Here is a 14508-nt window from a genome sequence, read left to right on the forward strand (position 1 = left end):
TTTGGAGGTTTAGAGGTTAGAAGGTTTAGAGGTTTTGAGATTAGAAGGTTTGGAGGTTTAGAAGGTTAGAAGGTTTGGAGGTTTGGAGGTTTAGAGGTTAGAAGGTTTAGAGGTTTGAAGGTTTGGAGGTTTAAAGGTTAGAAGGTTTAGAGGTTTGAAGGTTTGGAGGTTTAGAGGTTCGAAGGTTTAGGGGTTTGGAGGTTTGGAGGTTTAGAAGGTTAGAAGGTTTGGAGGTTTAGAGGTTTAGAGGTTAGAAGGTTTAGAGGTTTGGAGATTAGAAGGTTTGGAGGTTTATAGGTTAGAAGGTTTAGAGGTTTGAAGGTTTGGAGGTTTAGAGGTTCGAAGGTTTAGAGGTTTGAAGGTTTGGAGGTTTAGAGGTTCGAAGGTTTAGGGGTTCGAAGGTTTGGAGGTTTAGAAGGTTAGAAGGTTTGGAGGTTTAGAGGTTAGAAGGTTTAGAGGTTTGGAGATTAGAAGGTTTGGAGGTTTAGAGGTTCGAAGGTTTAGAGGTTTGGAGGTTTAGAGGTTTGGAGATTAGAAGGTTTGGAGATTAGAAGGTTTGGAGGTTTGGAGATTAGAAGGTTTGGAGGTTTGGAGATTAGAGGTTTAGAGGTTAGAAGGTTTAGAGGTTTGGAGATTAGAAGGTTTGGAGGTTTAGAAGGTTTGGAGGTTTGGAGATTAGAGGTTTGGAGGTTAGAAGGTTTAGAGGTTTGGAGATTAGAAGGTTTGGAGGTTTGGAGGTTTAGAAGGTTAGAAGTTTTGGAGGTTTAGAGGTTTGGAGATTAGAAGGTTTAGAGGTTAGAAGGTTTAGAGGTTTGGAGATTAGAAGGTTTGGAGATTAGAAGGTTTGGAGGTTTGGAGATTAGAAGGTTAGAAGGTTTGAAGGTTTGAAGGTGATAGAAAGTGAAATGAAGAAGAAGAAGAAACGTACTCGACGTAGTAGCTGCCGTAAACAGGATCATTGATCTTCTCCCAACCGTACGGGAGCTCTGAAAAACACCAGAGATCAAAGAGAAAATCACTCGTCTATAAACATCATCCTTTTACTTTTAACACCTAATTCCTCACGACTGACCGTGAGGAATAGTCTGGCTGCATTTTTAAAAAGTACATGGAACAGTGGTCTCTCATCAAGGTCAGAAGGAAAGCACAGAGAAACGAGCCCAGAACACAGCAGCAGGTGCTGGAAGATGGGTGTCGCCGTCCACAGTCAAGCAAGCTTCACATGGTCATGGACTTGCTTTGTCCATGCGATCAGCTTTAGGTGTGATAATGTAAAGCTTGCTTGGCTGTGGACAGTTTTACCAGCATCCCAGACCTCATCCGTCAACAGGAATGGACCGGCACAGGAGCTCTGCTGGGTGGGGCTCCATTTCAACCACAGGAATATGGGGGTGGGAGCAGCAAGCGTCTTCATGACCTGGGTTCGAATCTCACGGGCCTTGTACAGGGTGTGTTCCCATGACCGTGTGAAGCTTGCTTGACTGTGGACGGTGACACCCGTCTTCCAGCACCTACTGCTGCGATCTGGACTCGTTTCTCTGTGTTTTCTTCCCAACCTTGGTGAGAGACCACTGTTCCATGTACTTTTTAAGGATGCAGCCAGACTAGTCCTGTTTATATGGGCACAGAGAAGTCACTGTAAGTCGTTCTGGGGCCCAACAATGGCAAATTGGCGGTGGTGAGGCTTGAACCGGCAACCTTCTGATTACCAGTCCAGTACCTTAACCACTAAACTACCACTGCCCTCTGTGTGCTGATTTTCCTTCAGCTACCCTTAAGCTCATGCCAGTAGGTGTGATGGTTGCAGTAAAGGGCGTTTAGGGGTCACGTGGGACCCACTCACGGTCAGGCGTCTGAATACTTTTGACCATTTAGTGTAGATGAATGAACGGATGTCCACATAATCACACACACACACACACACACACACACACACACACACACACACACACACACGTGCGCTGTATTCCTATGTCCCCGGAAACGGTCACCATAGCAACCACGGACAGAAGCCTCTCGGGCTAAACTGAGGGCTCTTTCAATGCTAAACATTTCCGCCGTTTGACATCACAGTGGCGCACACACACACACACACACACACACACACACACACACACACACACACACACACACATACACACACACACACACACACACTGATCAGCTATAACATTAAAACCACCTCCTTGTTCCTACACTCACTGTCCATTTTATCAGCTCCACTTACCATATAGAAGCACTTTGTAGTTCTACAATTACTGACTGTAGTCCATCTGTTTCTCTGCATGCTTTGTAACCCCCTTTCACCCTGTTCTTTAATGGTCAGGACCCCCACAGGACCACCACAGAGCAGGTATTATTTAGGTGCTGGATCATTCTCAGTACTGCAGTGACACTGACATGGTGGTGGTGTGTCAGTGTGTGTTGTGCTGGTACGAGTGGATCAGACACAGCAGCGCTGCTGGAGTTTTTAAACACCTCACTGTCACTGCTGGACTGAGAATCGTCCACCAACCAAAAATATCCAGCCGACAGCGCCCCGTGGGCGGCGTCCTGTGACCACTGATGAAGGTCTAGAAGATGAGCGACTCAAACAGCAGCAATAGATGAGCGATCGTCTCTGACTTTACATCTACAAGGTGGACCGACTAGGTAGGAGCGTCTAATAGAGTGGACAGTGAGTGGACACGGTGTTTAAAACTCCAGCAGCGCTGCTGTGTCTGATCCACTTTTTTTTAGTAAAAATGCGCCCAAATGGTTAAAAATTAGGAGCAAGAACTGGAACTAAACCCATCTCACACTGGTCAGAAAGGACTATGTTGGGGTTGTTTTTCCTTCTGACCATGGCAAAGAGCCCACTGTAGTTATAGTTAAATCCTCGATTCACTTTCTGAGATCTGTTCAGAGCTCCACAGACTTCCCCACTGATATAATAATACGAAGCAATGCCATAAAGTCACAGAGAGAGAGAGAGAGTCGTAAAAATCCATCCCTTAATAATAAACAAATCAATCTAACTGCACTTATCTAAAAACCATCAACACAGAAAAACAGATGAGATAAAGAGCACTGACCGTCCTCGCCGCATTCTTCCGGAGGTTTAGCTTTCTTAGCCAGCCGCGGGTCCAGCCAGGACGTGGTCTTGGTGTTGTGACTGTAAGAGAGAGCGAGAAAGAGCCACGGTAATGATGATGTGGATAAAAGACGGTGCAGGAGATCCCCCCAGTGTGATCATTTCCAAAACTGTTGAGGTTCACAAAACGGTAATCGATACTTTCAATTAGCTCAGACGCTCTCATTAGCGAGACGAGAGAAAAGAGGAGCACGGAGACGTTTAGAGAGAGTCTAACAGTGTAAGACACAGCCATAGACCTTGCTGCAACAGTTTAGGGAAGGTTCCATCCTGTTCCAGAATGAGTGAGCTCTATAAAGAGCCCACTCGACAGAGCTGACATCATCTTTTGACTGAATGGGCACAAATTCCCACACACAGACACACTTCAAAGTCCTGTGAGAAGCTTCTCAGAGGAGCGGCTGTTGTTCTACCTTAAAAGATCACATAGACGTCTCTTTTATATATATATATATAAAGCCCCTAACGGAACCCTTTTCCACCCATGCATTCTGCACAAGCGCCTCTATCCACCAATCAGGGTCTTTATACAGTGTTTGAAGACCCCGCCCACATATTCCGGACATCCCTTCCTTCAGGCACTGCCAATTATGCCCGCTAGATGGCGCCCAGCCGACCGGGGGCAAGGCCGAGTTTGTAACCGAGGAGTTCAGAATCTCGGCGCCGATCTGCTAGCGGAATATCCCGCTGTGCCACCTGGCCGCCTTACAAGTCACTTTTAATACTGTTTGTTTTTTAAAACAGGACGTCCAACAAGCTAACCGTCAGGTGTCCAAATACTTTTGGCCAACCTTACATCGTGTTACACCAAAAAATGCACCAAGTATAAAAATATGAGGAATCTTCAAGTGAGGGAGGGAGGAGGAGTGATCGGGCGTGTCTGAGAGACTGAGAGGCGCTTATAGTCCGGATTTAGCACTCAAAGAAGCTTTAAGAGGAAGAAGATTTTCATGTGATGATGATGTGAAAGCAGCGGCGCATCAGCAGCTACGCACGCTCCATTAGGTTTGGTTACATACCTTAATCATTTAATGTTCTCACCAAGAAAATAATGTTTAAAAAATATTTCTTAGTATTTCTTAATTTCTTGGGACTAAACCAACAATAAACAAGTCAGATTTATTTACTAGTGCATTTGAGACGATCACAAAAATGATGCGACTTCATCACGGATGATTTTCAGCTGCAGCTTTGACATAAAGGTTTTCTTAACACCACAGTGTTCTGAGTTTAACACGTCAACCCAGGAGCAGATCCGTCCCAAACAGGACTCAAACTAACAGACCATTAAAGGATTAATCATTTAAACGTGCAGAAACGAACCCCCTGATCCACGTGTGCTGTGTTATTATAGCATCAAACCCTCTTTCTGTCTCCAAAATTCTAGAAAAAGCATCAGTCCCGATGATTACACTCTTATCGGTACAGAATCGGTAAGATTGCGCCCCGGCGTGTAGCTATAATTGCATTAATTATGCTAGTTAACGATAACGGATGCGTCTCATTTCCTGGACGGGACCGAAGTTCAACGATGAGAAAGATTCGAACCTGAACGAAGGTTTAGCCTGCGGTTCATTCCAGATTCTCCGCTCCTGCGCCGTAAATACGATTCGTTATCGTTATCGTCTGGCTGAGGCTCAGCGGATCGAAGGCTCCGCCGGCTCCGTCCCAAATTGCTCGGGGGGTGAAAATAATCAGCTTTATAAACAGCTCTTGGCTCCGGCAGGTGTGAAGTAGCTGCGACGAGCGCGACGGGTTTATATAAAGCTGGAGATCGACCCGCGCGTGCTAGCTGTGTCTGATCTCCGCTGTTTCTGTCATGAAGAGTCCGTAATAAACGCTGCCGGACCGCGGAGAAGCTTCCATGGGTTCAGTACTGTTCTATTCGTACATACATGATTGAGGAGAGCGAGTCTAACACACGCCCCCTCCGACACGTGTGCGTTACCGACTGCATCTTTTCACCTGCGCGAGGCGAGTTCACATGTGGGACAGCTTTGTGTACGAACAGCCACACCCTGATCATCCCCCGACTCTGTGCAGTGCCACTGATCAGCCAGCAGAGGTCGTAATTCGCTCAGTTATTAGGTCCTTATCCGGCCCTTATCCTTAATATTTATAAGGACTTAATTGTTGTACTTCACAGTTGTAGGAGCTGCACAGAAAATTTTGTTGTATTTTATATACAATGACAATAAAGTAATTCATTCATTCAGTGTGTTAATTACTTATGTATTTATTTTCCTTTATCAATACAGTTGAATTGAGTTGGATTTTTTAGTAGACACTTTAAATGTATTTATTTATTTTCCTTAATACTTATTTATTTATTCAATTATTTTCCTTAATATTAATTTATTTATTTTCCGTAATATTTATTTATTCAATTATTTTCCTTAATATTTATTTATTTATTTTCCTTAATTTTTATTTATTTATTCAATTATTTTCCTTAATATTCGTTTATTTATTTTCCTTAATAAATACAGCTGAATTATTGGTTAAAGTTAATATTTAGGATTTTTTAGTAGACCCTTTAAATGTTTTTTTTCCCCTTAATATTTATTTATTTATTTTCCTTAATAAATAAAGTTGAATTATTAAAGTTTTATTTTTTCACATGGGCAGTAATAAACCCTTTAAATGTATTTATTTATTTATTTTCCTTAATATTTATTTATTTATTTTCCTTAATATTTATTTATTTATTTTCCTTAATATTTATTTATTTATTTTCTTTAATATTTATTTATTTATTCAATTATTTTCCTTAATATTTATGTATTTATTTTCCTTACTATTTGCTTATTTATTTATTTCCCTTAATATTTATTTATTTTCCTTAATATTTACTTATTTATTTATTTTCCTTAATATTTAATTATTTATTTATTTTCATTAATATTTATTCACTTATTTAATTATTTTCCTAAATAAATACAGCTGAATTATTGGTTAATATTAATATTTAGGATTTTTTAGTAGACCCTTTAAATGTATTTATTTATTTATTTTCCTTAATATTTATTTATTTTCTTAATAAATACAGTTGAATTATTAGTTAATATTATTATTTAGATTATTTTTAGTAGACCCACCCTTTGAATTTTTTTATTTACAGGAAACGTTTTTGGAAATGGGGATCCGGACACACCAGGTTTCTCGATACGTGTAAAATTATTTATTGTGATTTGTTGTAATGAGTGCAAATAAAATGTGTAAACAGGAGTGAAAAATGCCACATGACCAAAAGTATGTGGACACCTGTTACATACTTAATCGTAGCTCAGAGACTCACTCGATGTAGTAGATCTCGCCCTTCTCGGTGTAGGCGATCTCCCAGTGGTCGGGCAGCGGGCCGAGCTTCTCCTCGTTCGGATCTTCTTTCAGGTGTTCCGGGGGCGTGGTCTCTTCTGTCCCGTCCGTCTCCTCTGTAGCTCCTCCGTCTGCAGGGGGCGTCTCGCCTGTCTCGCTCTTGTCCTCTGGGTCACCGAATTCTGGATCAGACGTGCAAGGGAATGGAATACTCCCGTTACGCTAGTTAGCAGCAATGCTTGAACAAAAAGAAATTTGGGGCTTAAGACCTATGCTGTGAAGTTTAAGGTGGTTGCTAGGGTGTTGCTAGGTGTTTGCTATAAGATCCCAGGTGATTTGTAGGATGTTGCTTAGTGGTTGCTTTGATATCAAAGGTTGACTTCTAGGTGTCTGATGTGTTTGTCACAGTGGTGAGATGATTGGTTGAGTGTTTTAGGGGGTTGCTTTGCATTTTCAGGCGGTTTCTAGGACGTTTGAAGCACTTTCTTGTGCGGGTTTGTTCCTCGCTTTCATAAATGCTGTGTCTTACCTGTGTCGACCCCGTTGCCGTTGACGACAGGTCTCTCCTCCTCCTCGTCCTCGGGTGGCTCGATCCCCGCCTTCTCCATGTCGCTGACCGACCTGTTGCGCCTGCGCTTGGCGCCTGCGATCGGGACGAGGCCGGGCACCAGAGACTCGCCGTTCAGCAGCGGGGCGCCGCCGTCCGCCGGGGGTTTGGGCGTGCCATAGTAATGATCTGCGGCCAATCACAGGGCAGGAATCAGAGATCAGATCACGTGATAGACAGCCAATCCACCTTCTGCATGTTGCTACTAAGAGAAGGTGTGAACGGTTTGAACCCAGGGTCAGGGTGCCCTGGTGCTGTGTAACACCCACACTACAACAATATGTATACACAGTAGGGTCAAAAGTATGTGTGCTTATTAAGAGTACTCTTGTTTGCAGCCATAACAGTCTCACCTCTCTTGGAGTCAGAAATGGTGCCTATTTAGGCAAACAAACATTTAATAAGAGGGCGTGGCTCGTAATCAAGGTCTCTAAGCATCTTAATACAGAGCAGGTATTATTTAGGTGGTGGATGATTCTCAGCACTGCAGTGACACTGACATGGTGCTGGTGTGTTAGTGTGTGTTGTGCTGGTATTAGTTTTTAAACACCTCACTGTCACTGCTGGACTGAGAATCGTCCACCAACCAAAAATATCCAGCCAACAGCGCCCCGTGTGCGGCGTCCTGTCACCACTGATGAAGGTCTAGAAGATGAGCGACTCAAACAGCAGCAATAGATGAGCGATCGTCTCTGACTTTACATCTACAAGGTGGACCAACTAGGTAGGAGTGTGTAATAGAGTGGACAGTGAGTGGACACGGTGTTTAAAAACTCCAAATATAAATATAAGCATATGCATATTTTGTGTTTATATATGCACACACATGCATCCGCGTACGCATCATACAGAATGAAAGAACCGATCATTAACGGCGTGGTTCAGAACATTCTCCTGATCCAGCACGACCTGACGAGGGAATAAAACGTCAAGGCCGATTTCAACACGCTCGCGCCTTTCAAAAAGAGCAAAGGAGCGAAAAATAAAAGCACTTTTTCATATTCAACAGACTACAGAGCGTGTGTGCATGCGCTGCTGCTGTGCTGAGCTGTTGCATCATGTTGCATCACTGCAGCACAAATGTAGCATTCATTTCTCTTTCATTGACGATCCGGTTTATAAATGTGCTGACTGCCGACCGGGCGCCTGTACAGACCATGACTGGCTGTTCTGGGAGTGGGATAGCTGCACTGATTCATTAAAACTGCGATGGTGCTGCGGGGTGGCTCTCCGTGCGCCATGCGGATCTCCGTATGAACCCAGCTGGTGCGGGTGAAAAGAAGCGGTCGGTACTGCACACGTGTCGGAGGGGGCGTGTGTTAGTTACGGCTCTCCTCCTTCGGGGAACTGGATATGACTAAATTGGGATGACATTTGTGGAGGGAAATAATGACTGCATGAACAGTATTTGCTCCCTTCGTTGTATCTATTTTACCACCGCTGCATCGTGGTCAGGGTCGCACCCCAGACAGGTCACCAGTCCATCATAGGGCAAACACACACAAACACACACACTGTGGGAAAAAAACCGGAGCACCCGGAGGAAACACGGGGAGAACATGCAAACTCCACACAGAAGGGACTCTGACCACTCCACCTGGGAATCGAACCCAGGACCTTCTTGGCAGGCAGGTCACCAGTCCATCATAGGGCACACACACACACACACACACACACACACTTTGGGCTGTGGGAGGAAACCGGAGCACCCGGAGGAAACCCTCACAGACATTTGGAGAACATGCAAACTCCACACAGAAAGTACTCCAAAGAAAGTTCCACCTGGGAATCGAACCCACGACCTTCTTGCTTGCCATGAGGCGACGGTGCTATCCACCAAGCCACCGTGCCGCATTGGGGAACTGGATATGACTAAATTGGGATGAAATTTGTGGAGGGAATTGCATGAACAGTATTTGCCCCCTTTATTGCATCTATTTTACCACCGCTTTATCCTGGTCAGGGTCGCGGTGGGTACCATTCACTGGGCAAAAGGTAGGAAGCACCTGGACAGGTCGCCAGTCCGTTATAGGGCAAACACACACACACACACACACACACACATTGCTTCCGGGGGAAACCCACACAGACACTGGGAGAACATGCAAACTCCACAAAGAAAGAACTCCAAAGAAAGTTCCACCTGGGAATCGAACCCACAACCTTCTCGCAGTGAGGCGACAGTGCAGACTGAGAAAGGAATCCCAGCAGTAGTGGTCAGCGTAAGACCTACAAACAGCTCTGGGATGAACCGGAAAGCTGACTGTGAGCCTCACTAATGGAACACACAGTTCTGAGGAAGGGCTTCCCTGTCGCAGTCGTGTCCGTGGTTTTGGAACTGGAGGTCAGTAGGGGTCAGTTGTGGTCAGTTGTGGTCAGTTGTGGTCAGTTGTGGTCAGTGACGGACGTACTTTCGTAGGTTCCGCTCTCCAGCAGTGCGCCGCTCTGCTCCAGTTCCATAAAACGCTGGACGCTCACAAAGCTGTAGTCCACCCCGGGTACCTCGCCCTCTTTAGGCTGCCTGGTGGTGCCTAGGAGAGAGGAAAAGGGGAGGTCAGTGTGGTTATGACATCATCAGGCTGACATATGACATCATGACACTTTTTAAGAGGTGTCCAAATACTCTGGCAGGCACAATGCAACTTACAATTATGACTCAGGTGATTGAGGGCCCTGCTTAGGGGCCCGACAGTAATGGGGCTTGAACCAGCAACCTTGTGCTCGCTGGTCAATCAGATCAACCACTAAGCAACCGCTGAACAACAAACTTGCATTCAATGCAACCTGTGTGTGTGTGTGCCTGTCTGTTTATGTGTGTCTGTGTGTGTGTGTGTGTGATTGTGCGTGTGTGACTGTGTGTGTGTGACTGTGTGTGTGCGTGTGACACTGCGTGCCAGTCTGTCTGTGTAACTGTGTGTGACTGTGTGTGTGTCTGTGTGTGACTATGTGTGTTTGTGACTGTGTGACTGTGTGTGTGTGACTGTGTGTGTGTCTGAGTGTGTGCCTGTCTTTCTGTGTGTGTGTGTGTGTGTGTGTGTGACTGTGCGTGTGTGACTGTGTGTGTGCGTGTGACACTGCGTGCCAGTCTGTCTGTGTAACTGTGTGTGTGACTGTGTGTGTGTGTCTGTGTGTGACTATGCGTGTTTGTGACTGTGTGTGTGTGTGTGTGACTGTGTGTGTGTCTGAGTGTGTGCCTGTCTTTCTGTGTGTGTGTGTGACTGTGCGTGTGTGTCTGTGTGTGCGTGTGACACTGTGTGCCAGTTTGTCTGTGTAACTGTGTGTGTGACTGTGTGTGTGTGTGACTGTGTGTGTGTCTGAGTGTGTGCCTGTCTGTCTGTGTAACTGTGTGTGTGACTGTGTGTGTCTGTGTGTGTGTGTGACTGTGTGTGTGTCTGAGTGTGTGCCTGTCTGTGTGTGTGTGTGTGACTGTGTGTGTGTGTGACTGTGTGCCTGTCTGTCTGTGTGTGTGTGACTGTGTGTGTGTGACTGTATGTATGAGACTGTGTGTGTTTGTGTCTGAGTGTGTGCCTGTCTGTGTGTGTGTGACTGTATGTATGACACTGTGTGTGTTTGTGTGTCTGAGTGTGTGCCTGTCTGTGTGTGTGTGTGACTGTGTGTGTGTGACTGTATGTATAAGACTGTGTGTGTTTGTGTGTCTGACTGTGTGTGTGTCTCTGTGTTCGACTGTGTGTGTGTGTGACTGTGTGTCTGACTGTGTGTGACTGTGTGTGTGCCTGTCTGTGTGTGTGTGTGACTGTGTGTGTGTGACTGTATGTATGACACTGTGTGTGTTTGTGTGTCTGACTGTGTGCCTGTCTGTGTGTGTGTGTGACTGTGTGTGTGACTGTATGTATGACACTGTGTGTGTTTGTGTGTCTGACTGTGTGTGTGACTGTTTGTGTGTCTGTGTGCGTGACTGTGTGTGTCTGAGTGTGTGCCTGTCTGTGTGTGTGCGACTGTGTTTGTGTGTCTGACTGTTTGTGTGTCTCTGTGTGTGACTGTGTGTGTGTGCTGTAACTGTCTGGTGCTGTGTGTCTGTGTGTAACTGTGTGTGTGTAACTGTGTGTGTGTGACTGTGTGTGTGTGACTGTGCTGAGCTATGTAAAGTAATAAACACCAGGTACTTTTACTACATCGGCTAACAGTTAGAAACCCCCCCCCCCCCCCACACACACACATTTCAATGCTTTCCACACTTATGGCCACTTGCTGTGTCTGAAACACACAAATTCAGTCATTAGAAATGGCGTCCCAATACTTTTGTCCATATAAGGATCAGAAATCATTCATGAGTGTGAAGGAGTGAAGAAGTGCCGCCTGAGGAGCCCCACTCGCCCGTACCGGGTCTCTGAAGGAGCTTCCTGGATCTCAGGAGTCTGAGACTGAGAGTTGGGGGGATGGGGAGGGGGGGGGGGGGGGTTGTTTAAACCATTAGTCTGCATCGTATTTCAGCTCGTTTCCTCAATTAATCAGAGTTTTAACGAGGAGCCGATTACAGAAGGACAGAACCGGACGGAGACATCAACAGACGTCCATTATTAGACCGATCAGACTGAAACGGAGCCTCGCCCGGTCAGACGTCTGTTGTTTTATGAGATTTGCCGTCTGGGGAAAGTCTGTGCAAAAAATCCATCCATCCTAACAGAGGGTGAAAGAGTCGCGCCACACCCACTAACTGTCTCAAAGTTATATAAACACGCCAAGAGTCTCTGAGGAGAAGTTCAGTTCAGTTCTACTGAGACCCGGCTGAAGAACCAAACTGAAGCTCCACTATTGTAGACACATTCTAAACAGAACTGATTCACTGGAAAAGACGATCACACTGAGAGGAGCTGAAGGTAAAAGAAGAAGAGGACGGCCAGCAACCAGATGGATGTTCCTTTGTTCCTCCTTTTAGAGTGGATAAATGAATAAATGAATAAATAAATAAATGAATAAATGAATGAATTATTAAATAAATAAATAAATAAATGAATAAATAAATAAATAAATAAATAAATGAATGAATAAATGAATGAATGAATAAATAAATGAATGAATGAATTAATGAATAAATGAATAAATGAATAAATAAATAAATGAATGAATGAATAAATGAATAAATAAATAAATGAATGAATGAATGAATGAATAAATAAATGAATGAATGAATAAATGAATGAATAAATAAATGAATGAATAAATAAATGAATGAATAAATAAATAAATGAATAAATAAATGAATGAATAAATAAATGAATGAATAAATAAATGAATGAATGAATAAATAAATGAATGAATAAATGAATGAATGAATGAATAAATGAATAAATAAATGAATGAATGAATAAATGAATGAATAAATAAATGAATGAATAAATGAATGAATAAATAAATAAATAAATAAATGAATAAATAAATAAATGAATGAATAAATAAATGAATGAATAAATGAATGAATGAATAAATAAATAAATAAATGAATAAATAAATAAATGAATGAATAAATAAATGAATAAATAAATGAATGAATGAATAAATGAATGAATAAATAAATGAATGAATAAATGAATGAATAAATAAATAAATAAATGAATAAATGAATGAATAAATAAATGAATAAATAAATGAATGAATGAATAAATGAATGAATAAATAAATGAATGAATAAATGAATGAATGAATAAATAAATAAATGAATGAATAAATGAATGAATGAATGAATAAATGAATAAATAAATGAATGAATGAATAAATGAATGAATAAATAAATGAATGAATAAATGAATGAATAAATAAATAAATAAATAAATGAATAAATAAATAAATGAATGAATAAATAAATGAATAAATAAATGAATGAATGAATAAGGCTATACAGGATTATAATAAAATTATGTGACTGTGAATGAATCGTTTTAGATAAATGAATCTGAAGCTTCAGAGTCGACTCCCTATTCTTGAAACAAGGAATCAAGGAATCGACTCTAAGATTCGGTACATGCGCAAAATGAACAGCACAAAATACGTATATTTATATAAACTACATGGACAAAAGTATCGGGACGCCCCTTTTAATTTTTGAATTCATGTGTTTCAGCCACAACAGTTGCAAACAACTTCGCAGCAACAGTTTAGGGAAGGCCCTTTCCAAAGAAGCTTGGTTTAAATAAACTCCAGTGTCCTGCACAGAGCCCTGACCTCAGCCCCACTCAACAGCTCTGGGATGAACCGGAACACCAACTGATCAACCAGAGCCATCTTTTGACTGAATGGGCACAAATTCCCACAGACGTACTACGAAGTCTTGTGAGACGCTTCTCAGAAGAAATCACAAAGAGGTCACTCAGTTTTAACAGCATTTGTTTTTTAAATGGGACGTCCGACACGCTTACGGTCAGGCGTCCGAATACTTTCGGTACAGTGAATGATCATGTATGAGCATGTTCTCCGTGGTGTAAGGGGTCAGTAGAAGGTTACAGGTTTTGGTTAGACGCCGGCTGTAGCTGGGTTCATCCCTCTAATCCCTCGGTTCCCGGTGAGAGGGACGCTCTGCGTCAGCAAGCTGCTTTGTGTTCCTTCTGATCGCACCATTAACCCCGGAGAACACCGGCGGCCTCACACACACACACACACACGCACACGCACACACACACACACACACACTCACACACATTAACCGCTAATACAAACCTGCTACCGCTGCACTTTCCTCTTATTAACACACACGCTCACACACGATACGTGACTGTGGGAATTTGTGCTCATTTAGTTAAGAGAGAGTTTGTGTCCAGTTCATTCCAAAGCTGCTCAGTGGGGTGGAGGTCAGGGCTCTGTAACCTCACTCACTTTGGGATGAATTGGAATGCTGACTGTAACACAGCATAGCTGTTAAGAGTGGGTGCTGCAAAGCAACATGATGTTAGAACCTGGGTTTGATCCTCATCTCCCAGCACTTGAGGAGCTACAGAAATTACCCCGGTTTCGTCCCACCTTACAAATCATGCAGAAGGTGGATTGGCTGCTCTAAATTACCCCAGGATGAAGGAAAGGTAGTGACTGAGAAAATGAACGTGTGATGCACTATGATAAAGAAGTGATATGTCTACAGGAGAGTCCTGTCTCGAATCTAGTGTTTTTGGGGTGGCACTGGAACCCTGACCATGATGACACAAAGAACAATGAATGAATGAATGAAGGTGAAGAGGCAAAAACGTTTGACCTTATACAACATACTTATATAAAGTACATCACAGGGCTGAGCACGGCACGGTGGAGCTGCCGGTAATGTGGGTGTCACACAGCAATATGGGATCTAAGGTCATGGGTTCGAGTCCCATCCCAGGGCTCTAAACTATAGTGTGAACTATAGTACAGAAGTATTTGTACAACTCACTTGTCGAGCACTTTATTAGAAACACCTCTCTGAAATGTGTATTTATTCACTAATGCACTTTGTAGGTATACAATCACT

At 43.1% G+C, this 14508-nt stretch overlaps 1 protein-coding gene across 5 annotated transcripts in view; it reads right to left on the minus strand.

Annotated features, from left to right (window-relative positions):
• magi2a (membrane associated guanylate kinase, WW and PDZ domain containing 2a) overlaps nt 1–14508 on the minus strand; it is a 123615-nt gene that overhangs the window by 58548 nt on the left and 50559 nt on the right. For all 5 annotated transcript variants that reach the window (XM_062996943.1, XM_062996935.1, XM_062996928.1 and 2 more), the window contains 5 exons: nt 9467–9586; nt 6978–7184; nt 6432–6630; nt 3075–3154; nt 929–986 (listed from right to left, as the gene is read on the minus strand). In XM_062996943.1, coding sequence (XP_062853013.1) covers nt 929–986; nt 3075–3154; nt 6432–6630; nt 6978–7184; nt 9467–9586 — 664 coding nt within the window. The remainder of the gene's footprint in view (nt 1–928; nt 987–3074; nt 3155–6431; nt 6631–6977; nt 7185–9466; nt 9587–14508) is intronic.

The sequence above is a fragment of the Trichomycterus rosablanca genome, chromosome 1 (assembly GCF_030014385.1).
Source record: "Trichomycterus rosablanca isolate fTriRos1 chromosome 1, fTriRos1.hap1, whole genome shotgun sequence".
Taxonomy (NCBI): domain Eukaryota; kingdom Metazoa; phylum Chordata; class Actinopteri; order Siluriformes; family Trichomycteridae; genus Trichomycterus; species Trichomycterus rosablanca.